The following is a 25,049-nucleotide window of genomic DNA, read 5'->3' as shown; positions in this document are numbered from 1 at the left end:
CTCACCAATGGAGGGGAGATGCACTGAACCATCAGGGTGAACTCGGCACGTAGAGACTGTCCAAGTACTTTGGCATTTTATACACACTAACGTCCACATTTGCTGACCCACCCATAGTCATCAAGGAGGACCCCCCCCTGCGGGAAGCAGCACTTCCACTGGGCTTTACCGGGGAAAACAGAGTGGAGGCTAGAGACCCGGGGTCTGCCCGGAGGCCAGCTCAGGATCATGCCGCAGCTCTGGCCAGCCTTTCAGAAGCCCCCGGCAGCCCCGAGCCAGGTTGCCCGTGGTCAGGACATTGGTGCCTTCATTCAGCAAACACCTGATGTGCCTTGCCCCGGGTGAGGCCTGGGGAGACCAGGCCTGCCTCCTGCGGCCTGCCGTGGAGGGGAGGAGACAGCAGAGACACCATAGTTACGTAAGAACTACAAAGGAAAAGAGGGTGCCAGGCCAGGGGTTCTGGAGGTGTCAGAAGTGGCCTTAGGAGGTGAGGATGGGAAGGAGAGAAAGTCAGAGGGAGGCAGAGCCCGGGACAGCATCAAGCCAGCGTCTCTGTTCCCAGAATTCATGACAACTCTGCCAAGAGAAACAGCCCCTCTGGAGACTGTCAAACCTGCCCTTGAGTGAGGCCGGGCTGTCCTCGGGCTGCAGACCCAGCCATGGGCCTGCTGGAGGCTCCCTTCCGTGGCAGAGCTGCCAAGAAGCTGCCCGGGGAAACCCATCTGCCAGGGCCCTCTGGATTAGCCATTAGAGTCAGAAACCTCCGCCTCCCTGAGCGGGTGGTTGGGGACACTGCACCGCATGTCATAGCCAGGGTCCCCTTCCTCACACGAGAGCTGAAGTTGTAACCTCCTCAAGAAAGTGTCTACAACTCGATGGTGGTGTATGGTGTTGACCCCAAGTCTTGGCCTCCATCTTACTTACCTTTTCCGTACCTACTCCTAATTTAGCGTATCTGGATTTTAAAGTGTCCTTACTAGCCACAGGTGGTAAATGATTGGAGCACTAGACTAAGACAGCTTGGGCTCACTAGCTGTGTTACTTTACGTAAGTTACATACCCTCCCTGATCCTCCATTTCTCTTCTGTAATATGGAGGAAATAAGAGAATCTACCACAGAGGAGTGTTGTGAGAATAAAATGAGCTGGTATGTGTCAAGGGCTTAGTTTGGTAGCTGGTCTAATACAAATGCTTGAAAAAGTACTATTCTTGTCAATTACAATATAATAATAACAGCAATAATAGCAGTCTCCCCCCTCCCCCAACACACACACCCACACACATCTTTGGGAAAGAAGGGTTTACTCAGTGTGGGAGGGCTGTTCAGTGGTGACGCCTACTAAGGCCTGACCCACCCCCTGCCTCCCCCTCCCCATTCCCCTCCATGCTCTGGGGTCCCAGGGCTCAGGCCTCCTCCAGGGCCACAGAGGACTTCTTGGCAGCAGACGCTCAGGTGTCATTACAAAGCAGAGGATGAAGGTGGTGGCCCAGGGCTGGCCCACTGGGATCTGTAATGGGTGTCCTGGAGAGCAATGAATTCACTGGTTGGAGCCTGGCTGACCCAGAGGAGAGAGCACGTTCAGTGCTGGTAGGAGGGCTGGAGCAGGAAGCTGGTAGCCAGGGCTCCGGCTTGCCCCTCCCGTGGCATGTGGCGTGCAGGCCTATCCAGGGCCCAGAGCTCAAGGCCTCTCTGCAGAAGTTAAGAGGCGCCCAGTCCTTGATTTTTTCAGTCAGGGAAACCAAGGCACAGAGAGAGTGCCCATCTCCCAGGTCATGCTCTGGTTCAGATAGAGTTGAACCTGAAACCCAGGTCTTGGGACCCCCCCCCGCCGCCACGTTGGGCAGCCTGGTTTGGTATCTTTCGAGACTCCTGGGTCCACCCTCTCTCTCACATGCTGCTTAGGGGAGGCAGTAGTTGAGGAAGTGCCCTTGGGAAGCCCCCAGCCTGCCGTGGGCCCAGGTTGGCCCGGAGCATCCCAAGTTCCCTGGGCCCAGAGTGTGCTGAGTGTGGCAGCCACCTGCCCCTTCATGGAGCAACACCACTTGATCCAGCTGTGAGGGGGATCCACGCTTGGCTGTTACCCCTGCTGCCTCCAACCAATGAGGGCCAAGGCCTGCAGCCTGGCAGCAGCTGGGCTTCCTGGGGAATAGGAAAATCTAACAGCCACATAGATGGGGCTTGAACCACTCAGCTCTGCCACCCACCAGCCACATGGTCTTGGCGAAGTGGCTTTCCCCGCCCTCCCTCCCCTACAAGCCTGGGTCTCTTCATCTCTAAACAAGCACCCCAAGCCTTGGCCCACCCTGCTAGGGCCAGCCAGGTCCATCTCCCCATGTCCTTCCCAAGCTGCTCCTCCCCCACCCCGAGCCACTGGGCCTGTGCGGGGCTCTGTGACTGGGCAGTGGGGCCAGTGGGCTGTGCAGGGGGCTCAGGCATTCTCGCCTTTATTGAGCCTGCTGGCCCCCAGGTACTTCACAGGCATCAACTTCTTTTGTCCTCCAGCAATCCAGTTAGGCGGGTGCTATTGGGCTCTTCAGTTTGCAGAGCAGAAATGAAGACAGAGACGCTCAGAACAATCTGGCAGCGCTGGGCTCTGAAGCCAGGCGACTGCATACATAGGCATCTCCCGCACGAGCTGCGTTCAGCTCGGCAGTCTAGCCTGCACTGTCCAATGTACTGGACGGTGCACTGTGGCTATTTAAATTAAAATTTGTGTCAAATCAGATTATCAGTTCTTGGGTCATACTAGCCACATTCCAAGTGCTCGACAGACACAGTGGCAGTGGCCACCAGATTGGCCAGTGCCGATGGAGGCCATTTCTATCGGTGATCACCATTCTATCGAGCTGCTCGGGCTGGGGCACCACTAGGTGTTGGGGACAGAATTGGGATACTTGGTGCCACGGGGGGTCAGAATCGCAATGGACTTTCTGGGCTGGAATGTTGTGAAACACCGGAGAGGGCGGGGGGCGGCGCGTGAGGAGGCCATAAGCACAAATAGCCTTGCTTCCCTGCTGCTTACTGTGTGGCTACGGGCAGATTACTTGACCTGTCTGAGCCTCCCCTGCTAAAATGGGCCTAAAGCACCTGCCTCAGAGACCACCTCAAGGAGGTGTCAAAGGGCCTGGCCTATCTTGGGTGCTCAGTGCTTGCACATCTGTGGAGCTCGAGAAAGTCTGGGAGACACAGGGTTCTCTGATTGTGAGAGGCAACCGCATCGGGGCTAGGAGCCAGGTGCCGGGAGGAGCCTGGGACCCTGCTTCAAGGGTTCTTTCCCACGGACGCTAAGGCAGGAACGAGCACAGCTGGGCCTTGGAGGCTCCTGGGCGTCCGTGGGAAGCGGAGAGCCCTTGGCCCAGCTTGAAGTTAGGCCAGGGCTGGGGAGTGAGTGGCCTACAGCTGGAGGCCAATCTGGAGGTCCGCTCAGCAGTGCGGCCCCAGTGTGTATCTTACACACACACACACACACACACACACACACACACACAGAGATCATGCACAGTTCTGCAAAAGGGGCCACTCTAGTGTGGCCCGAAGCAGTCTTCCGTCTTCCCCCAAACAAGTGCCCATCCCACAGGCTACACAGGGGAAAGCAGAACCAGATGGAAACCGGACTCTCTGTCACGGAGCTTGGTGCTGCCACCTTCTGGGGGAAACCTTCCGTTACACACATCACCCCTGGGTTTCTCCCGCCAAGTTTCTTCTAAAATCTAAGCCATGTGCCTTCACTTGAGTCCAGCCCCAGGTGCAGATCCTGCCCACCCCCGCCCCAGGCAGACAGCCTCCCTGAGGTCTCCTCACCCTCTGCTCCTAGCACACGCACGAGCACACGCCAATACACACACATACACACACACACACGCACGCAAGATCCCATATCTGTTCCTGCCCCTGCACCTTTGCTCACCTCCTCCTTTCCACCCAAACCTCCTTCCTGCCTCTGCTCTAATACTCATCTTGCAAGGCTAGCTCTAGAGCCCCCTCTTCTAGACAGCCCTTCCCAACTGCCCCCGACCACTCTGACCTCCCCTTCCCAGGAAATTCCTATACAACAAATCCTTTTGACCGGAATATCAAATCAGAAAGTGACTGTGTGTTTTCTTTTCCTGCGTGTTTGTCTTGTCGCTCCCAACTAGGCAGTGTGCTCTGTGAGGGCAGAACTCTTGTGTCTTCTGCTCAGACACAAGACTGGGGTGAGCCTCAGTGAAGGCGTGGACGGCTGGGTGGACAGACAGACAAATGTCCTTGGAGACAGGCCAGGAAGGCCTGCAAACATGGAAGACCCCCTCTGCCCTCCTCTCTCCAGGACCTTTGCAATCGAACCCCAGCACAGCATTTTGTCACTGCCCCTTCCAGAAGTCCAGGGAGACCCACGGGCCAGGCAGCAGAGGGTGCTGGGGCTCAGGCAGCCTTTGGGAGGCTCACAGCACTCTGCGGCCAGAGGGCTGAGCAGCCTCATTTTCCCTCGAGGAAACCAGCTTTGTGCCCGCACCCCCGCCTCCCCCTCCTCCACAGACTGCTCCTCAGCTGCCATCCAGGTGGGACTTCTTGGCATGCACACAAGTGGAGACCCAGGCCCGTTGTTTTCAGGGTCCTGAGCTGGCTCCCTGGGCAATAGGGCCAGATCCTTATGAAGTCCATACCCACAAGGATGGGCCAGTCAGCAATTCCTATATCCTAGCCACCATCCACACTCCATCGAGCCCTGCTGTGAAGCCAGGCTCTCGGCCAGGGTTCTCTCCACATGCCAGGTTCTGTTTTAAGAGCTTTGCACATGGTCTCAGGTCATTCCCGCCCCAAAGGTAGGATATTTGTGTCTCCCTTTGACAACTGAAAGTCCAGAGAGGGTAAATGACTTGCCTGTGTCACTGAGTGGCAAGTGGCTGAGCCAGGCTCCATCCCACCCACACTCTTAACCCTCTGCTCCGAGGCCTGGACACAGTGGAACCATCTGCAGGCTGGCAGCATTATCAGGGCCTTTGCCCAGAATGGTGAGTCCAGCCAGAGAAGACAGATAGACAGTGCTTTGTCTTTTTGCTGTGGATGGAGCTGCGGCAGAGACGCTCTGGGATGTTCGGCAGATAAGCACATGGCCGGGGAGGTTTCTGGGGTGTGCCGTAGCCCCGGCCTGGGCCTCTCTGGGACTCAGACTGGGGGGCCCTCAAGACCCTTTCCCGCCCCAGGAATTCGGCTTTTTCACCCATGGCAGGAATTCCGGCCTCTCTGGACTAGCCACATGGCCACAATGGGGCCCATTCTCGGGACCCTGGAAAACACATCCTATGGAGAAAGGACGGATTCTTGTCGGACACAAGGGCCCTCAGTGCCACAGTTTACATCAGGGCACAAATGGGGGCAAAGAACAGCATTCATGCCCCCCTCTGTCTGTCTTCCCTGGAGGTCGCTGCCCCGCAGGACCATTCCGTGCAAAGGCTCTGAAAAGCCAGAACAGAGACCCAGCTAGGGGCTGAGCGGGGTGGGAAACTCCCCCAGCCGTCACCCGACCTCAGCTGACCTGAAGCGCCTTTGCCCAGACCCTCCTCCCTCAGCGTCTGGACCAACATGCTCTGCCCCACTGCATTGGTTTCACAGAGAATCAACAGGCTGTGTGGGCACCTGGGAGTACCCTCCTGTGAGGGCTGGGGAAACGGGCCCCGAGCCTTCATTGGTCAGTGTTGTCAGTGTCACTTTTTCTGCCATAGTAACACATTTCCCATCACAACCCAATACAGATGAGTAAGTAGGTTGACATCTGAAACAGGTTTCACAAGACAATACTGACCTCACCATGACGGATGCCATCGTTTCGTCTATATTTTTAAAATGCTTATTGGGACACACCAGGTTGGTTTCAGAACTCAGTAAGGGGTCACAGCCTGTGATTTGGAAGCAGTTTGAAGTGGCCTGCCCAGGTGCACCAGCCGCTGGGGCAGAGCTGGGCCCAGAACCGGGATCTGTTGATGTCAGTGCCAGACTTGGCATTAGCTCCCTCCCGTCCTGCCCCCTGACCATCTGCCTCGCCTCTTAACAAAAATCTTCCTCCAGTCACACTCTGACCACACCCCTCCCTGACTCCGAAATCATCTGGATTTCACGGAGGGACATCGACCCCACCCCACCCCTTCCCCCACCCCCTCCGGCCTGGCCTTTCCCTGCCCATCCATCTGCTCACCCACCCTCCCCAGTTCAACTCCTCCTGTTTGGAGCTGCTTGTTCCTGGTTCTAGAGCCTTCCACCACCCTCTGCCCTCTCCATAGATCCAAATACCTCTGATCCTTCAAGGCTCAGCTCAAAGCCCACTGCTCCTGGAAGCCTGTCTTAGATGTTCCATGACTCTGGGATCTCTCTTTTTTCTGCACTTGGAATATAACCACTCCTGTGCCTCTTGGAATGTCTCAGAATGTTAGGTTTCTCACTGTGCTGGTCAGTTCTATTCCCCCAACTTCGCCCTAAACTCGCAGGCCAGAGCAGGTCCTCTTTCTCCTGCACCTGCCCAGGCCTTCACGAGCAGCCTACGACAGGAGCTGAAAACATGTTCAGTGGGGGATAATGGCAGTCAAGATCACTGTTACACATCGCACGGGCTCCGTGTCACTGCCCTGGCCACGGTTGCATACCCTCACTTACGGGCCCACCCAGGTCTCCTGAGACCCTGGGCTCTCAAGGTCACCCAGAGCCAGCCATCTGGCCAGCCAGCAGGCCTCTCACGCAGTTCCAAGCAGCAGCAGGCCCTGCAGACGGGCATCCTGGGCTGAGCGGCCAATGTCAGCCAGCAGACAGAGAGTGAGAACATCAGGCTGGAAGTTCCCGCGTGCGCACCCTCCTCCGTCAGGGCACTCTCTAATGGGAGCAAGAATGGGAGGGAGAGGGGGTGGCAGAGTTCCACCTGGCAGGGACTCAGCATCTCTCCACAGAGCTGGCCTGGCCAGACCTTCAGTGGCTCTCCCACCCCGGGGATCCCTGACTGGCAGGACGGTCGCCTCCTTTCCCCAGCAAGAGCCTTTCCCTGCTGCTCCTGCATCCCCTTCTTGCAGCCCACTCTCCGGCGGGCCTCAGGGTGGGGAACACCCCATCAGCAATGTCACTTCAGCTTCGGGAGGCTGGGCAAACCACGGAAGCTCTCAGGAGCTCAGTCTTCCTATTCATAAAATGGGTTACCACCACCTCTGCCTGTTTCTGAGCCCTGAAGGTCACATGGGTGCCGGGAACTCTCAGGGGAGGGCAGAGAGTGGGAAGGCGTGTGCCAAGATAGGTGACCAGCCGGTAGGAATTGTTAACTGCCTTTCCTGCCCCCTGACTCTGGCCTCATGCTCTTTGCTGTCTCTAGCCCAGCCCCTTCACTAGAATGTCCGCAGGAGGAGAGCAACATGTCTCACCCAGAGAAATTAGAGTGGGAAAAAATAGGGGAAAAGTAAGCTGACCCACCTTTCTTCAGCCATAGCATGAAAATGCAGGACCTTTATGTCTTGTGGCTTGGGGCTCAGAGAGTAGGCCACTCTGGGAGGTTAAAGGCACCCGATAAGTGAGCCCACGCATGCCAGTTCCTAGGGGTCAGTGTCTCCCTGAGAGTATGGTTGTAGCCAGACGAACCCTGTTCAGATGTTCATTGTATGGAAAAGGGCTCTTCCTAGGTGGACCGCGCTCAGCAGAGAGCAGGCTTGTTTGGTGTCTGCGAAAGTGCAAAACTCTGCAAACGGGGCTGGAGTTGCCCCTGCTTGGTACTGTGCTGCCAGCATCATGGTGACGTCCAAGTTTAAACAGGACTTTGCCATTTGGCTAGCAACTGAGGTGGGGTCAGTTCCAGGTGTGAAAGACTAATAACAAGGACAATTTACATGGCATTTTCTGGGCCGGGCACTACACAAACCCCTTTATGATACTGTACACTCATCTTCTTAAATCTAAATGTACTGTTATTATCCCCATTCTACAGATAAGCAGAGGCTCAAGATGGCCACCCAGCTAGCAAGTAGTAGATGGTTGAACTGGGCTCTCTCTTGCTTCTGGAACCTGTCCCCTGCACCCTAGAGGCAGGGACAGGAGAGGAACTGTTTATATCCTGAGATTGTGGGGGAGGGGATGGGGGAGGCCTCAGGAGTCTGAGATGAGGGAGGAGTACGGTGCTGTGTTGGAGGAACTCCACCCCTCTCCCCCCCAGCCAGGCCAGACCTATGGACCAGAAGCTGGCCAACTGTCCCAGTCTGCCTGGAATGGCCGGGTCACCGTACCTGGGGGCTTAGTCATCCTCAGTACCAGTTGTGGAGAAGGCTGAGTGGCCTGTTGGGACCGGGTCAGGATACAGCCTGGGAGCCTTTGCAATTACATTAGCTTCTGGCGGCACTAGAGGGAGACTGGCCTTCCCCTCCCCTTCTGCTTCCTGTGGCTCCCTGGGATATAGTGATTCAGCAGCAAGTTACAAGGAGGCTAGACTGTGACCTACCCGAGTGGAATCACCAGCGGGGTGGGGGCTGTCAGCACCAGCTCAGGGCAAGAATTGGAGCAAGGAGGGGAAGAGTGGGAGGGGGGTTGGGTTGTTAGGGAGCTGAACCCCGGCAGAGGGTCCTGCAGTCCTGCCCAGGCCAGGACTGACTGCAGGGCAGCTGGAGGTGGCCAGGCCCTGCCTTTCCTCCGCCTGTGCCCTGATATGTGAGGGATGGGGGAGTCCCAGCCACTAGGTACCTAAGCCGCTTCTCAGCATATTCAGCGGCTGAAAATACGAAATGGCTTTGTTCAAAGGTGCCCAACCAGAAACTTGCAAGAGGTTTCCTATTAGGGCCAGGCCTGCTCAGGCCGGAGGCCAGGTGCCCTGTGAAGGGGGCCAGGTGCCCTGTGCCGGCCACTCCCACCATTCAGTCAGAGCCCGGCCACCCCCACTGACCCAGGTGCTTCTCTGGGTCAGACGTTCCCCTCCCTTCCTTGCACCCATGGCTCTGGGGTGGCAGTGCTTGAGGATCTGAGCACCAGAGCAAGGCCTGGGTTCTCCGTGCCTAATCCCAGCCTTGCCCCTACTCATCGTGTGATCTTGAACAAGTTGTCACTTCTCTAAGCTTTGCCCTCCCCACCTGTGAACTGTGGAAGCCACACCTCCTGCAGAGGGGTCCAGGTGGGAAGGGCTTATACTTTGGTTAAAGGACAGGCCGGCCAGGGATCTGTCTGGAAGCTTCTTTGGCACTGCAAGCACATCGTTCTTAGAAAGCAGAAATGTTTCTTAGCGGTGGCTGGGGTCCTGATGAGACTGCAGTGCCCCCTGGTACCACTCCTGCCTGCCTGTCAGGGTTGTAGCGAAGGGATGGAGTTCTCGGCCAGCACTTGTCAGAGATGCAGACAGTGTGGTTGGCTGGGTGGGATTCCACATCTGAATTTGTAGCCAGCTCCCCAGATGATCCTGTTGAATAACCAAGCTGAGTATTGCTGACCTGGGCACCTGGGAATCATGTCCCTCTCCCACTCCCAAGCCTCGGTGTGCTCCTGTCACCCGAGAATGACCTGCCTGCCTCCTTTCTTGGTGCTGTTGACAAGCTCAAAGCAAATCCTGGGCAGCCAGGAGCTGCACAAACGAGAGAGGAAAAAGCTAGGTGGCTATGGCACTGTGAGGAAGCCACGTCCGCCGGTGCCACCGGCAGCCAGCAGATGGTCAGTGGGCATTGTGGTCCCAGGCCCCCGAGGGCTTCTGCAGGACCAGCAGGAACATAGTGGAGCAGGGAGGGACAGCTCCTTTCCCAGGCCTCCCTCACTCTGCACAAAAGCCTGAGAAATGAATTCCTCCCCGGGAGTGGCAAGTTGGCTGGGCAGGACATAGCCACCATGTGAGCTTCAAGGGGCCCAGCCAGGCACTCTGGGACACAGTCTCTCCTGGTCTTCCCTTCTGTCCTAGAGAGATGAGCATGCCCAGACTGCCAGGTCGGGGTTGGGGGGGGGTTGCATGGGAACTCCCCACCTTCCTAACTGCTCCTGGAGGCCACAGATATAGCAGGTCCTCCTCTGCCTCGTCCACCCTGCCATTTCCATTCTTGGCAGGTGGCTGTATGTACCACCGCTCTTTCCCAGTTGGATGACTTTGGGCAGTGGCTGAGCTTCTGTTTCTTCATCTGTAAAATGGGGGTGATAAGACCTTCCTCTTAGTGTGGATGTGAGGATTGAAAGAAGCATGGAATACTAAGGGAGTTCTCAAACTAAGATGGGCAGGTAGGGGGAAGGTATCAGAAATGCAGGTTCCTGGGCCTCAGCTCCAGCTTTCTGATTCACTGGGGGTCTGAGCCCAAACTTTAGAAAACTTAGGAGCCTAGGAGAGGTGGAACCCCTCACCCTTGGCTGTGCAAGCAAATCACGTTGGTGCTTAACTCCCCAAAAGCTCAGGCTATACCCCTAGACCTCCAGAATCAGAATCTCGGGGCGTCTCCATGAGGTTGACCCTCTTTCTTATGAACCTGCTGTTCCTTCCTCCACGAAATCACTTCTTTCCAGCAGACGGAGCTGGCTAGTTGGCTTAGACCAAAGTCCAACAATTGGCATTTTCTTTGATCCCCCAGGGAAAATAAAGGCATTTCCTCCAGTCTCCGGATAGACCCCCAGCCCGCCTCTCCTGAGCCCTCCAGGAGTCTTCAGCCTTTCAGAGGCCTGTAACTCTCCGCTCCCCGAGGATTGGGGAATGGAAGCGGTGGTTGGAGGGGCCAAAGGCAGCAACAAGGGCAGGGTTTGGGAAATAACGTGATTCTGAGTCTGGATTAAGTCCTTGCTGGAGGGGCTCAGCCTGGGGTAGTCCAGGGCAGGTTAATGGAGGCTGGGAGGTGTTGAGTTATTGCTATTGATGAGATTTGAATCCAGTACTCACTCAGAAGCTGAACCTCCATTATTACTATTCCTAGCCTCACAGTTAACCCTTGCATTGTGCTGTGCCCTCCCTCACCGCTGCTGAATCCATTTCCCAGCCTGAGACTTTAAGGTGAAAGACATATCTGTTCAATATTCAGCCTACCGCCAATATATATCCGCACCTACTCCGGGCCCAGGGGAAGTAATGGGAGGAGTCAAGCCACAGTGTGACTTCAGGGAGCCTGGGGTCTAGGTCCGGGGCTAGACTTTAACTAAGGGTCACACAAATCTGTAATTATGCAAAGGAGAGGAGATGGGGAGGATGTTGGGGAAGACACGCTGAGGAGGTGACATTTCAGTCGTGACTGGAAGTCTGAGTGGGCATGAGCAAGCGTTGCAAAGAACTGGGAGGGGAAGCTTCTGTAGGGGAGGGGCGCGGGCGCCCGGGGCCTCAGTTTCCCTATTTACAAAGTGTGTGAGAACCTGCCCCGCCCTCCCCCACCCGCTGAAGACCGGGAGGGTGCCCACCGAGCCCCTCCCGTCCGGCCGGCCGGGGGCGGGGCGGGGTCCGGGGTGCGGGCGGCGGGCGGGGCGGGGCGGGGCCCGTGGCTCGCGCCCGGGGCCGGCTGCCGGGGGGACCCGCGGGCAGGCGCGGCGCGCAGTGCGTGCGGCTGCGGAGCGCGCGGCTCGCGGGCCGCCAGGATCACATGAGCAGTGGTGCCGCGGACCGACCGCAGCCAGCCGGTGGGCGCCCCGCAGCCGCAGCCCTGCAGCCCCGCGCCCCTGCCCGGCCCTAACCATGTCTGTCTGTTGTTGTTTCTTTTTCAGGGACTATGGCAGTTCCAAGAGGAAATCAGGTAAGGGAGCCTCCGGGCGTTTTTCCTTCCAACCTCCCCTCCCGCTTCGCGCTCGCGCCTCTCGGATCCTGCAGAGGACTTTCTGGGGGCTTGTCCTTGCCGGCCGCCCCGTGGTCCCGCGGGGCCGGGTTCCCTTCAGGTGTCTCCCTCCCCAGCCCATGGCCCCTAAGCTCTCTGGTACTCACACCTTCTCCCACCAAGCCCCTCAGGCTCTCCCTGGGTTCTCCCGGTGGGAATGCGGGTGGGTGCATGGGAGGGTGTGGGGGTGTCTCGTGAAGGGCCCCCGCAACGCTGGCAGCCGGATCTTCCCCCCGCCCCCCACCGTGGGTTGCGGTGCCTATTGCTGAGCACTGCTGTGCCTTCTCCTTGGGTCCTTCCGGTGGTGCGGCGGTAATGAGGGGGTTAACAGAGACGCAGGGTTTTCCCTGTGCGAAGGTGAGATCCTGGACTGAAAAGGGGGTCCTACTTGAGTGGCTGTGAGTTTTTAACGCCTGCAACGCAAACGTTCTCCTTTTCCCCCAGCTCTGAGCGCTTTCTCATTGCTGCGGGGGTGGGGGCTCTACGTGGTGGCAGTAGAGGCCTAGATGGGAGGGGGCCGACTGGCCCTGGCATTGGCCTGACAGGTGCCAGGGCCCACCCAGAGTTTGCGAAAGGGGTGGGAACAGGGAGAGAGGCGGGGCAAATCCTCGGACGCTGTGGGCCAGGCGCTAGGCGCTGTCGGCTGGGGTCAGAGAAGGATTCTCTCCGGGTGGGGGAGGCGGGGTTCTGCACGTGCCTGGGTGTGGGTGACGCACAGTTCATTGGGGGAGGGTGGTCCCTAGGAGTTAGGGCTGTGTGTCTGGCGGCGGGGGGTAGGGGGGAGGGCGGCAGACTTAAGCGATCTGTGTTGACATGTGTGTTGCCCATACTTATGGGGGTGGTGAGTTATGGGACCAGCAGCCATCTGGGGGTTCTGGCCCTCGGGGATGTGGGAGTATGTATAAACACGTGGCTCAAGTTATTGGTTCCCTGGGGAGATATCTGTTGAAGTGCCTTGACCTGTGGATCAGCAGAGGTGTGTGTGCCCATGTATAAGGAATAGAATGTGAATTGGGATAGGTGTAATTGTATGTCGTGTGTTTCTGAGTATGGGTTGCTATGTTTTTTGTGTGCAAGTGCTTGCTTATGTGTTTATAGGGACCAGGAAAGTTGTGCCCTGGTGTATGTACTGGGGGGCATGTGTGTAGGTGGGGTTGTGTATGGACATGCGTGGGTCTTCATAGTTGTATGCCATGAGGGTATGTTTACTCCTTAGGGCACACAGGTATTGAAGTGTGTGTGCCAGTGTGTTGGGATATATCTTCTTAGAGTCTGTGTTCATGTGTGTTTGTGTCCCTGTTTGGGAGGTGTCTAGTGTGGGAGGAGATGTGTGTGTGCACGTGCCTGGCAGCTGGGCAGGGGGGGTCTCAGGTCTGCCCACCCACTGATGCAGAAGGGTATTCCCTGCGTGAACAGGAGGGGGAGGCTGCATTAGGAACCTGAGGAATTGCGTACTGCGTATGGGCCCCAGCTGTCACTTGCAGTCAGAGCCCCGGGAGGGAGAACTGGGGCACACCTGGGATTGTGTCACATCACCCCTCCAGCCCCACCCAAGAACCTTGCTTGGGCCTCAGAGGTATAGTGTACTACCTGTGCCTGGGCTCAGATTCTGCTCTGCATGACCTTAGGCAAGTTTCTAAACTCTGCCTCAGTTTCCTCATTTTCTACAAAGATGACAATAGTATCTACCTCACACGTAGCAGTTTAAGTAAGTTCATGTGGAATAGTCCCTAGGACATAATAACTACTATACAAGTATAAGTTTGTCATCATCAGTATTTTCTGAAGCCCTGGGACCTTGGGTGAGTCCCTTCTGTACTCTGGGCCTCAGTTTCCCCTCTAAAAAGTCAAGGGCTGCACCAGATAACCTCTCAGGTCCCCCTACCCTGCATCTCCAAGGCTCAGGTTCTGTGCTGTTTCCTAAATAAGTCAGGGCCCCACCCAGGCTGCTTCACCCCGGGCAAGCCTCCCCCGGTTTCTCTGCCTTCCACTTTTCAGGCCAGGAAAAGGATGGAGAGAGAAATTTAATTTATGTTGGCTTATGATAATGGCCACTTAGTGTCATGGTTAAAAGTGCAAGCTCTGGAGCCAGACAGCAGTAATATCCAGTCTTGCTTTTCTCCTCTGAGACCTTGGGCAGATTTCTTACCCTCTCTGTGCTGTTCGCTCTTCTGTAAATTGGGGACCATGTTTAAACCCACCTTGTAGTGGTTAATTTTATGTGTCAGTGGTGGGCCATGGTATTTAGATATTTGGTGAAGCATTATTCTGGGTGTTTCTGTCAAGGTAGTTTTTGGATGAGATGAACATATAAATCACTGGACTTTGAATCAAGCAGATTACCCCCCATGATATGGGTTGGTCTCATCCAATCAGTTGAAGACCTTAATAGAACAAATGCTGACCTCCCCTCAGAAGAAGGAATCCTGCTACCAGACTGCCTTTGGACTTGAACTGCAACTCTTTTCCGAGTCTCCAGCCTACCATCCTATCTTACCCCATCAGATTTGGGCTAACCAAGCCCTCCTAATCACGTGTGCCAATTCCTTAAAATAAATCTCTTTCTCTCTATATATATATACACATCCTGTTCTGTTTCTCTGGAGAACACTGACTAATACACTTCTCATATGGTTATAACGAAGATTGTACAAACTAATATACGTAAGCATGCTTAGAACACTGCAACCTAGAAAGCTCTCCCAAAGGGCTAGCTCTAGCTCCTATTATTTATTGAGCATCCCCTAGGGGCTGGCAACTTCATATATGTTTTCTCATTTGCTGCCCAAAGGCTCATTGCATATGGGCGGTGGGATTCCCATTTTACTGATGAGACACTGAGACTCAGAGAGTGGCTGCCTCCAGTCCGTGGCCAAGTGAGGATCTGAGTCCATGTTCAGGGCTCCAGCCTACTCTGTAATGAAGTTCACGGAGCTTCCCAGAGTCACTCCAGGCAGCAGTGTGTGCACAGAGAGCATGGATGCTGTTCCTGGTCATCACTTATCACCTATTAGTTCCCAAAACCCCAGTTCTTCCTCCTCCGGGGGGTCTCTTATTGAGCACAGATCCAAGACTTGAAGCCAGGCCTGGGGAAGGTGGAGTCAACAGCAAGAAAGTTCTCAGGCAGCTTACAGCCTCTTAGAAGAGGCAGGACCGGTGACCCTGAGACTGGCAGGCAGTGTAGCCTCAGTCTTCTCTCTGCTTCCTCCTTCCCTCCGCTGAACCTGCCCCTCCCTGCATCTCCACTATCCATGCTATTCCTCAGGCCCAGCATCAAGAAGTGGCCTTTGACCCCTCCCTTTCTCTCCCGTGCCAACCCGACCTCCTCCGCCATCACACAATGATGGAAGCTCCCTTCTCTTCAGGAAGACCTCAGCTTCCTCCTGGGTCTGTCTGCTCCCACCCTTGCCCCTCCGCATTGTTCTCCACACCACAGCTAGAGTGAGTTCTTCAAAGCAAGTATCAAATCATGTGCTTTACTGCTTAAATTGCCCCATCCGACCCAGAAAAAGCTCTTTAATCCGGCTTACAGAGCTCTGTGTGCTTTAGCCCCTCCCTGCTGTCCTGCCCCAGGCTCTACCCACCCCCAACATGCCCGCCCCTGCCCTCTCTGCTCTGTGATACCACTCACCTTCCCTTCCTTAAACACAGCAAGCTTGTTCTCTCCACACAGCACGTGCTGTTCCCTCTGCCGGGAATGCCGTTCCCTGATCTTTCACACGGCTGCCCCTTCTTAACATTTCGGCTTAATTGTCACCTCAGAGAAGCCCCGATTCTCTGGTGTTTAGCTGCCCCCTCCCATCACTGTGCGCATGATGGACCACACTCTCTCGTGGGTGTTCTTGTGTATGATCTGTGTCCCACCACCTTGAGAGGGAAGACCTTGCCGCAGGGCCTGCACTAGGAGCGGGGTCCCCTCGTGCTGTCTGAAGGAGCAGCTGGGTCAAGGAGCTCACACGTGCATGGATGAGACTGCAGGTCAGGACAGAGAGCTCCCTGCAGGCTCAAATCAGGGGAAATTATCTGGGAAGAGGAGCAATTTTGCTGGTTGGGGGCAGAGAACAGGCAACTTTGGTGATCAAGGGACAGCACTTGGGCAAAGGTGGGACAGCAGGACCGAGCGTGGCTTGTTCGGAGACCAGAGACTTCAGCTGGCCTTATCGAGCACCAGCAGCTGTAGGTCGGGTACTGTGTCGGGTGTCGTGGTTATAGGGATGGGTCTTTCTGTCCTCGAGAAGTTTGCAGTCTGCTAGGGTGATGAAGTGTGTATTATCTAAGAATGTCCTGTTAGAGGGAAGCAAAGAAGTGACGTGGGTACCTGAAGAAGAATACACCAGGCCAAAGGCGTAAACAGTGCAAAGGCCCTGGGGTGGGAGCATGCTTGCTGGTCTGCTCAGGGCATGGCAGGGAGGTTTGTGGCTAGGGTGGAGAACAGTGGAGGGCAAGGCGGTAGAAGGTGAGAGCAGAGAGGTAGCTCTGGGTGGGGGAAGCAGGACAGACCATGTAGGTCTTTACACGTAGGGCTTTGCAGGCCATTTCAAGGGTTTTGACTTTTCACTGTGAGTGAGATGAGCCACTAGGGGATTCTGAGGAGAGTGGGGGCATGATCTGACTTAGATCTCGGAAGGAGTCTTCTGACTGGTGAGTGGAGATGGACCAGGAGAGGGGGTAGGTGAGAGGTCCTGAGAATTCCAGCAGCGACGGAGGGTGAGCTGCGTGGCTGGGTTTCGATGATTGTGTGAGTGGTTCCTGTGGGTGCTAGGGAGCGGCAGTCAGCCCCGCTTGCCAGTCATGTGGCCTTGGGCTGACCCCTCCAACTGAGCTCGGCTGCCTCACCGGTCTGTTGTATTGGTCAGGGTGCAACTAGAGAAACAGACCCAGGGGGAGCTACGCATCAAGAGGTTTCTCACAAGGACTTGGCTTACACGATGGTCGGGGCTGGCTTTGCAAGTCCAAGGTCCAAGGGCAGGCCAGGGCCATGGTCTACAGGTGAAATTTTCTCTTCCGTGAAGCCTTGGCTCTGCTCTCAGAGCCTTTCAGCTAATGACTCAGCACCCACCCCCCTGCCAAGTAGCTAGGATAATCTCACTCAAAATAAACTAATTATGGACTTTGTCACGTCTGCAAAATACCTTCCGCAGCAACACCTAGAGTAGTGAGTGGTGGGGTAACTGGGAACTGTAGCCTAGCCAGGCTGACACATAACAACTGGCCGTCATACCTGTAAAATGAAGTCGAAAGAGCCTGATGCCAAGTGCAGAGGGTCCCAGGAGGTGATGCACTGAGGGGGCTTTGGGCCTGGTGGTAGGGAGGTCCTGTTGCTAGAAGTGGTGCTTGGCTTCCCCGACGAGCTGAGAGGGGGCTGGAGCAGGCTCCCCAGAGCAGAGGGTGCTCTTCACACCTGAAAAAGACCCAATGCCCCGCTCTCCCTTCTGGAAGTTGCGTTTCTCCCCAGCCCGGCTGTGGAGTTCCAAGTTTCGCCGCCAGGGGGGGGCAGGCGGCCACCGATCCTGCGGTTTCGTCTTGGCCCCGGATGGTTGCCAGGCAGAGGGCCATCCAGCAGTCCCCTGAGGAGATGCAGCTCGTTTGAACGCAAATGAGGTTACTCAAGAGTGTTGCAAGTTTGTTCTTTTGGGCAACTGTTGATGTTCCTCCTGAAATCCTGTTTACTTTATACTTCTCCTTGGAAAATTGGGGAGTTCGGTCCAACTTCCATTTTATTGATCATAAAATCTGCCTTACTGGACGGAGTTAATGAGATCAGTGTTACTCCGGTGGGCACAGAAGCATGTTGCATGAACATAAGAGTTCAGGTTTTGGTGTCAGACGGACAGGGTTGGAACCCCAGCTCTGCCGTGTGTTTGCTCTGCGACTGGCAGGTTGCCTAACCTCTGACCCCCTTATGCCTTTACCCCCCCCTTATGGAAATGGGGGTAAAAATAGTGTCTGTCTCATTAAATGTAAGGTTCGAAGTAGCAGAGGTCCTGGCGCATAGCGAGGTCACCATGATAGCCACTGCCACTGTTACTGGTTTAAGTATTGATAGAGTCTGGAAGGAGGGGAGAAGTTGGTCTTGCCCTTGGTCCATGAGTTAAAAGACCCACTTGATGCATTTATTTTCATTTTCCAAGCCCGAGGCCTGGCCTCAGAGGAGACAGAAGGTAGACCCGGCCACTGTGGAGTTGTTCGTAGAGTTAAGAACCCGGATTCTGGAGCCCAAGTGCTTAGTTTCATGTCCCAGCCCTGCCAGCTGTGTGGTCTTAGGCGAGTCCTTAACTTCCTTGTGCCTCAGTTTCCTTGTCTGTGAAATGGGAATGACGATTCATCCGGTTGTTTGAGGCTTGAATATGAGTTACTACCTATGAAGTGTTAACTCCAAGACTGTGCCTGGCACAGTAAACGCTCGCCGAGGGTTAAGCCATTTTTATTATGAATAGGAGGCAGTATCATAGGTATCCAGCTCTCAAACAGGAGAGACCCCTGGCTTTGCTATTTGCCCTCCTCCAAGAAGTGAGCCCTCTCAATCAGACAGGAGAAGGTGGAGTGTGCACCATCTCATAATCGCTAGTAAATCTTGCAACAACCTGGGCAGGTGGTCTTGTCCCCATTTTATAGACCAGGAAAGGTAGGTTAAGGGACTTGGCCCAGGTCACCTGGCCAGGTAGACACAGGATTTGAATCGGGCCCTTCTGATCCACACCTCTTCCACTGAAGTCTGTTCCATCCTGAGCCAAGGCCCAAGGGTGACCAGGACTTGGGTTCTGAAGGCCTCTAGGAGGGAGGGTCCATAGACTGGGATGGGGCTGCCCCAAGAGAATACCCCTGAGGCATCTAGAGGGAACTTACTGGTCGTAAGGGATTCGTAATTGAGGAAGAGGTTTCTTTACAGGATGCGACTACTATCCTCTTCATTTGTCTTTGTATGAATTTGGTTTTTAATGAAGTGGATTTGCTTAAAGCCCATAAGTACTGGCTACTCTAAAGTTTGTCTACCTTCCTCCTGTAGAGAACGCCGAGAGAGGGGCTCTGCCTGTCCAAGGTGGGAGTGGGCAGAACTGGTCCCCTGCAGGTCACGCCGCCCCTAGGCCCTGGAACTAGGCAGAGGTGTGAGTAGGGCCATTACGATGCATGTGGAGAAAGTGGGGCTGTAAGGCCTCTGGGGCTGTCCTCCCCCAAGATGAAGGCCCCTGTAGGGCAAGGTGCCCTATCCTGGCCCCAGGCCTGACCTGCTCCCCAGCCACAGGGGGAGGGGACAGAGACACAGCAGACAGCAGCAGCCTCCACTCCCCTCCAGAGGGCAGCTCTCCTAGAGGCTCTCGTTTCTCTTAAGTGATTGCTGTCCCTGGCCCCATAGAGCTCGAGCTTCAACTAAGAAAGCGGGATATTGTCGGGGACTCATTAACAAATGCAAGACAGGCTAGGTTGCAGAGCCACAGGCTGTTGGACAGGGCTAGGAAGATGGGGGAGGCTGGGGATGAACAGAGGGCTGGGCACTCTGGTGGGAGGGCTGGGCATGAGCGAGGACTCAGAGGCTGGAATCAGGGTGAGGAATTTGAGGTAAGGAGAGGTGTCCAGCCTGGCGGGAGTGGAGAGAGGGCTGGGAGCAGGGACAACGGGAGATGAGTCTGGAAAGGAGGCTTTAGAGGCAAGATCAGCAAGTCTTTTCAAAGCAATTTCCAAGGCTTTCTTGTCTGCCCAAGAAACCCATCCTCAGTGAGAAAGGCCCAGGCTGCTTGGCGAACATGGCCAAGACATTCCTGGCACCCTCCAACAGCCCGTTCCAAAAGTGAACGTGTCTCGTGAAGGCATCGCCTTCTGGCACATCTCATCAGGGCTGGTGTTTTTAAACAATTCTCATTTTCGTGGCTCTGGGTCCTCAGCCTGATGTCACCCCCGGAGTTCAAAGCCAGTTAATTGGAAATGAAAGGAGGTGGATTGATCTGGCAGCTCCACACACAGCCCATGTGGCAGTGATGGGATGGAGAAAGTGAACGCGCTGCTCGTGTGTTTGTGTGTGTGTGTGTGTGTGTGTGTGTGTGTGTGTGTGTGTGTGTCTGTCTGTCTGTCTGTCTGCACCACCCCTCCCCCAGCCAGAGGGAGCGCGGCCCCACTGCCCCACTGGCCTGGACACGGAGCCCAGGTCAGAGGCACGCGGAGGGCTCCTGGCATCCCCCGGCCCACCCCAGCTAGCCCCGCTCCCTTGGCCCTGCTTGCTGAGCCTCTCTCTGCCCCACGCTGCAGCCTCGCAGCTTCCTCTGCTTGGAAAGTAGAAAGATGGTCCTGAATTGAACAGCAGATGAAAGGCTGGAGGTGTGCTCAGGCTGCTCGCTGAAGTACAAGATCCCAGGCCCTGCCCAGACCTGCTGCATCAGCCTCTCTGTGGGCGGGGCCCGGGAGTGTTGATGGGCTCTCCAGGGATTGTGAGATCAAGCCAGGCTCGGACCTGAGATGGGCCATCCACGTGGGTTGATGGTGGTGTTCGGGGTAGAAGTGCCCCGGACTGATGGGGCTGGCTCTGAAGGTGCCCTCAGCTGTCTCCCAAGTGGAGGAGACGGCCACCAGGTGGAAAGGGGACCCATCGGGAGACAGAGAGCAATGGTCCAGCAGTCCAGGCTTGGAGAAAGGCCCAGGGGCCTCCCCAAGCACTGGCCTCCCTGCTGGCCTCATCAGGAGGCAGTGACAAGATTCCATCTGCCTTTTCTTTCTACAAGGTTGTCTTCTTGGGGGTAGGAAACACCCACGTTGTGGTCCAGCAAAGAAAGGCTTCCCACCACAGCCCTCAGCCAGAAAATAATGTGTTCCTCACTTCGGCTTTCTGGTTTATGGGCATGTGACAGAAGAGGCAATATTTCCAGTAATGATGAAGCCAGCGGAAAAACAAAGATTTGGGGGAAATGTTCATTACTTATTGTTTTAGCACCTTTTTCTGATCTAGGGTTACTTTGTTTAGAAACAGAAATGTGGCGTGTGTGACTTAGTTGGCTCATGGCCTTTTTATAATTGGTCAGTTCTGAAATGTGAAGGCAAAGAAAAATTTTCCAAAGTTTTCAGTAAAAATTAGACATTTGGAGGGGGGGGGGAAGCCTTTTTCCTTGACTCTTTCTGCTTTGTTCCCTGGATCTTGTCGTTGCCACACATGACCCAGGCAGCTGGGACGAAGATGTATTTGTTAAGGTTAGAACTGGAGTCTTATACCGCGGAAACTGGGCCGTGTCAAGTTCCCTTCACGTCCCTGTGCTCAGAAGGAAGAGCCGTCACCTCTCGGTGATCCTTCCCCCTGACCCTGTTTCTGGCTAACTTTTGGGGTACAGGGTTGGAGGACACCCCACAGGGGTGTGGGGGCTGCCTCTCCCCTCGTATTGGATCCAGGTCAGGGTTGGGTGCATAAGTGTCCCCAGCAGGAGGGTGAGGTCCTTATAAAGCTGTGATGACAGAGTGGGGACCAGAGGCCAAACTAAGACTGTCTTTGTACCTTGGCAGTGGCCCCCTGGGGAAACTGAGCAAACATGCAGCTGTAACACCCTTCAGGCAGATCTTTCAGGATGGGACAAGTTCTTCTGGTCTGTCAGCTCCCTGCCCTGCACCATCCCTCCCTGGGACCACATCTGTGCCAAGAGCCCTCTACCGCTTCTCATTTGCATTTGATCACAGGGTTGTGCAGAAGAGGGCTCTTTCCTCAGCTTCCCTGATGACCTTGGTTTCTCTCTCTGCTCTAAGCGCACAGCTTAGTGGACATTCAAGGCTGTTCTCCCCCGGGGCCGGGGGTGGGGGGGTGGGGGGGGTGGGGGCGGGGGTGCCCTTCCAGGATGAATTGATAGGAAGCTGGTTTCTGAAGGGATGCTGGCCTGGACTCCCTGCTGGGAGGAGCTCATTCCTGCCAGACCCGTAGCTGACCTCTGTGGCTCTGCCCTGCACCTGCTTTGCCAGGCCCTGCCGTGGAAGGCATGGGGTACCAAGACAGGTAGGATGGGGTCCCCATTTTCAGGACTGTCAGTAGGCTGGAGGAGGAAGGAAAGTAAACAGCAGTAACGCTACAACGTCCAAGTGCTATGGCGGAGGTGGGGCCGAGCGCGAGGAAGCCTGCTTGTGGGAGGCACACAGCCCTGCCTGGGGGTTGCCGAGCAAGGCTTTCCACCCCGGTTCCCGGAGGTTTTTAAATGAGTCAGCCTGGAGAAGAGGGAGAGTGGCCGTACAGAGGACATCTGGCCAGTCTCAGCATCAGCGGGGCCACGTCCTCTAAACTAGGCTGAGGCTCGTCTTCCATACCCCTGCAGTACCTACTGGGTGGTGCTGTTTCAGAGATGCTGTCGCAGACGGCCACTCGATTGCTAATGTCGCTGAAGCTTAAAAAGCTCTAATTATAAAATTAATCCGTGTGCCTGGGCTGGAGAGAACTTATCAGGAGGACTCTGGCTTCCAGCTGTCTCCAGGGGGACACACATCCTTGCCTGTGGAAAAAGCATACAATTCCAGGGCCATGCTTGCCCTAGCCAGGTGCCCGGGACCTCAAGGTGCTCATTAAAATCTGACTAATTGATCTCCGTTGGGGAAGGACTCTCCAGCCAGGGAGTCTCCCCAGTGATTGACCCTGATTGATAGGACAGAGGAAGAAGCAGGCCTTTCATATTGCAGGTGAAGATGAGGGGGACCCATTTTCCCCCAGTTGCGTAATGAACCAGGACAAAGCTCTCTGGGCACCAGTCTCCTTCCTGGCTTCTCCTGGGGAGAGAAGCCCAGCATTAGCCGGAGATCCTGAGCTCTGGTGCCAGAGGGTGAACTCTGTGCTCCCCAGAGAGCTCACACACTCCTGACCCTCTGCTGTCCTCCAGGCCCTCCCAGTTGTGCCTTCTGGGAACAGCTTGGTCACGTGTGAACCAGATGTGGGGATTTCCCAAGCAGTGATGTGTGCACAGACACACACACACACACACACACGCATGCACATAGACACACTCACACTGTTCTGTTTACGTGGCATCTGAGGGCTCAGGGGATTGGTCCAGACCCACACAGAGCAAGAGAGGGATGGGGGTGAGGAGAGGCCCAGGGGTTGCCGGCACACGCTATGAGGGGCTGCTCCCAGCCCTGCTGAGCCCTGCTCCCAGCAGACATGAGAGATAAGCCCGTTGTTCTTGCTCAGACTCCCATTTCCTGCAACATCCATCTTGCCATAGACCATATTGGTTATGGATAAATTTTTTTAAATAATCTCTTTGAAGGGCTTTATAGCAGATGCTGGACCAGAGCCTTCCAGGGATGTTCTGCTGGGCCTGGGCGGGGGCGGGGGGTGGCTTTCCATGAGCCTGTCTGCCCAGCACAAGCAAGGCCCCAGGGTCTTATCCTGTATGTGGCTCAAGGGGCAAAACCTGGACTACAGAATATGCAGGGCCCTGGGTGCCAAGAGGACCCCAGGGCAGGGGGGTAAGCTGGGCCTCAGTTTCCCCACAATGCCCTTGGGACTGAGTGTAATGAGTATGCACCCTTCCATCAGCCGCTAAAAATTTATTGGGCACCACCTACTATGTTCGGGGTGCTGTGACAGGGTTAAGAGTCTGAAGGAACTTCAGATCTGATTGGAGAGACTCAATACATTTCGATTAAGCACCTACTGTCTTCCAGATACTTGCTAGGACTACAGCGCTAGCCAGACATTCTGGAGTCAGCTGGTACAGTTGGTGAACAGTACAGAGATCCTGCCCAGGGCAAGATGAGGGAGGCTGGCAGACCTTGGAAAATGGGGCAGCCTCAATCTCAGTTCAGGATTGAACTCTGCCCCTAGCCCCTAACCCCTCAGCCCCACCCGCGTTCCGTTCCAATGGAGAGCAGTGTCCAGCCAGATGTCAGCTGAAACATTGTGAATCCTGCCCCAGAGGAGGGTCTCATTACAGACGTGGGGCCTTTGGGACCCCTCCCTGCTTCGTCGCCCCCCGCAGACCCTCACCTGCGGTGCAGCCTGCTCTGTCTGGCCTCAGCCTGCCCTCCAGTTGGGTCTGGGCAGCCTCGGGAAGTGAGGATGCACTTGAGGTGCCAGGCAAGTGGGTGAGGGCGCCTCCCTCCCAAACCCCTGTGACTCCTGATATAGACAGGAGCGCCTGGGTAAATATGTGTGCCCCTGTGCCCCAAGCTGGGAGACAGATGGTGGAGAGTCAGTTTGTCATAGCCAGGGGCGCCCTGCTCTGCACATGGTAGATGCTCATTAAATTATTGGCAGTTGATTCACTGATAATCAGATCTCAAGCGTCCAGTCTGGAGAAAACAAGACGTTGCACTTTTTGTAGCCCTGGGATGGGAATGTTGGTCCTGGGTCCGTTGCTGTTGCTCTCCATCACTCACTCAGTCATGGCTCTAGTGGAGACTGAGCCAGGGAGACAGACGGACCCCAGGACTGGGGGCCGGGGGGCTGGGGGGCCGGGGGGGCCTGGGACCCAGGGACCCAGCAGCTGCTTACCTCATCCCACTCCACTGGGCCCTGTTTCTGCTGTTGCCTCATCCTCACAGAGCCTGGCTTTGGCTGGGGGAGCTGGTGGGTGGGGGGATGGGAGGGGGACATCCCAGTAAGTGGGAGAGGACCACCAAGGCAGACCACCCCAGGGAGTGGGGAGGTGGCTGGGATCCTGGACCTCGGAACAGTGTTAAGTTTGTCTCTTTTCTGCACACCACCGCCCCAGCATGGGGCGAGGTGAGAACCTGAGAACTGAGAGGGAGACCCAGCCCAAGGGGCTACGATGGGGTCAGGCAGCAGCTGCTGGGAGTGGGGCTCGGAACCCCGCTGGCCTCCCCGCCCAGCACCCCTCTGTCCTCTGCCCACCCACGGCTCCTCTGACTAACCACAGCACCTGTCTTTAACCAGGATGCTTTGGGTCTTTTCAGCAGCAGATCTGCCTGCCACCCTCTGGCAGGGCAGCCCCCTCTGTGCAGAGTTCCCAGAGGCATCCATGGCCCCTCTGCCCACACCCACTGGCGCTGTGGGCCCTGGGTGGTCTAGGTGGGTGCCCTCAGACCTAGTCCCTGAGGGGCTATGGAAGGGCTCCAGGCACAGTCCCAGCCCCCACCCCACCTGAGCAGGGAAACTGACTGTTCTCTGACTGCACAGCTCAGTGGCCCGAGGGTCAGTAGTACATTCCTGCCTGGGGTTGGGCTGCCCCCACACAGACTCTGGATTCCCGGAAAGGCAGCTCCTGGGGAAGAAGGCAGACCCCTTCTTATTGAGAGCAAAATGAGTAGGAATATGGCTGCATGTACAAAGGGAAGCCTAACAGAAATAATGAGCCTCCCTTAGCCAATGGCGGGGGAGAATCCGG

At 55.8% G+C, this 25,049-nt stretch overlaps 1 protein-coding gene across 3 annotated transcripts in view; it reads left to right on the top strand.

Annotated features, from left to right (window-relative positions):
- SH3PXD2A (SH3 and PX domains 2A) overlaps positions 1-25,049 on the top strand; it is a 236,751-nt gene that overhangs the window by 141,369 nt on the left and 70,333 nt on the right. For all 3 annotated transcript variants that reach the window (XM_027596123.2, XM_027596121.2, XM_027596122.2), the window contains exon 6: positions 11,642-11,670. In XM_027596123.2, the coding sequence (XP_027451924.1) occupies positions 11,642-11,670 (29 nt within the window). The remainder of the gene's footprint in view (positions 1-11,641; positions 11,671-25,049) is intronic.

This window comes from Zalophus californianus, chromosome 15, assembly GCF_009762305.2.
Source record: "Zalophus californianus isolate mZalCal1 chromosome 15, mZalCal1.pri.v2, whole genome shotgun sequence".
Taxonomy (NCBI): Eukaryota; Metazoa; Chordata; class Mammalia; order Carnivora; family Otariidae; genus Zalophus; species Zalophus californianus.
The sequence above is the reverse complement of the archived record's forward strand: the minus strand, read 5'-3'. Positions and strand labels throughout refer to the sequence as shown.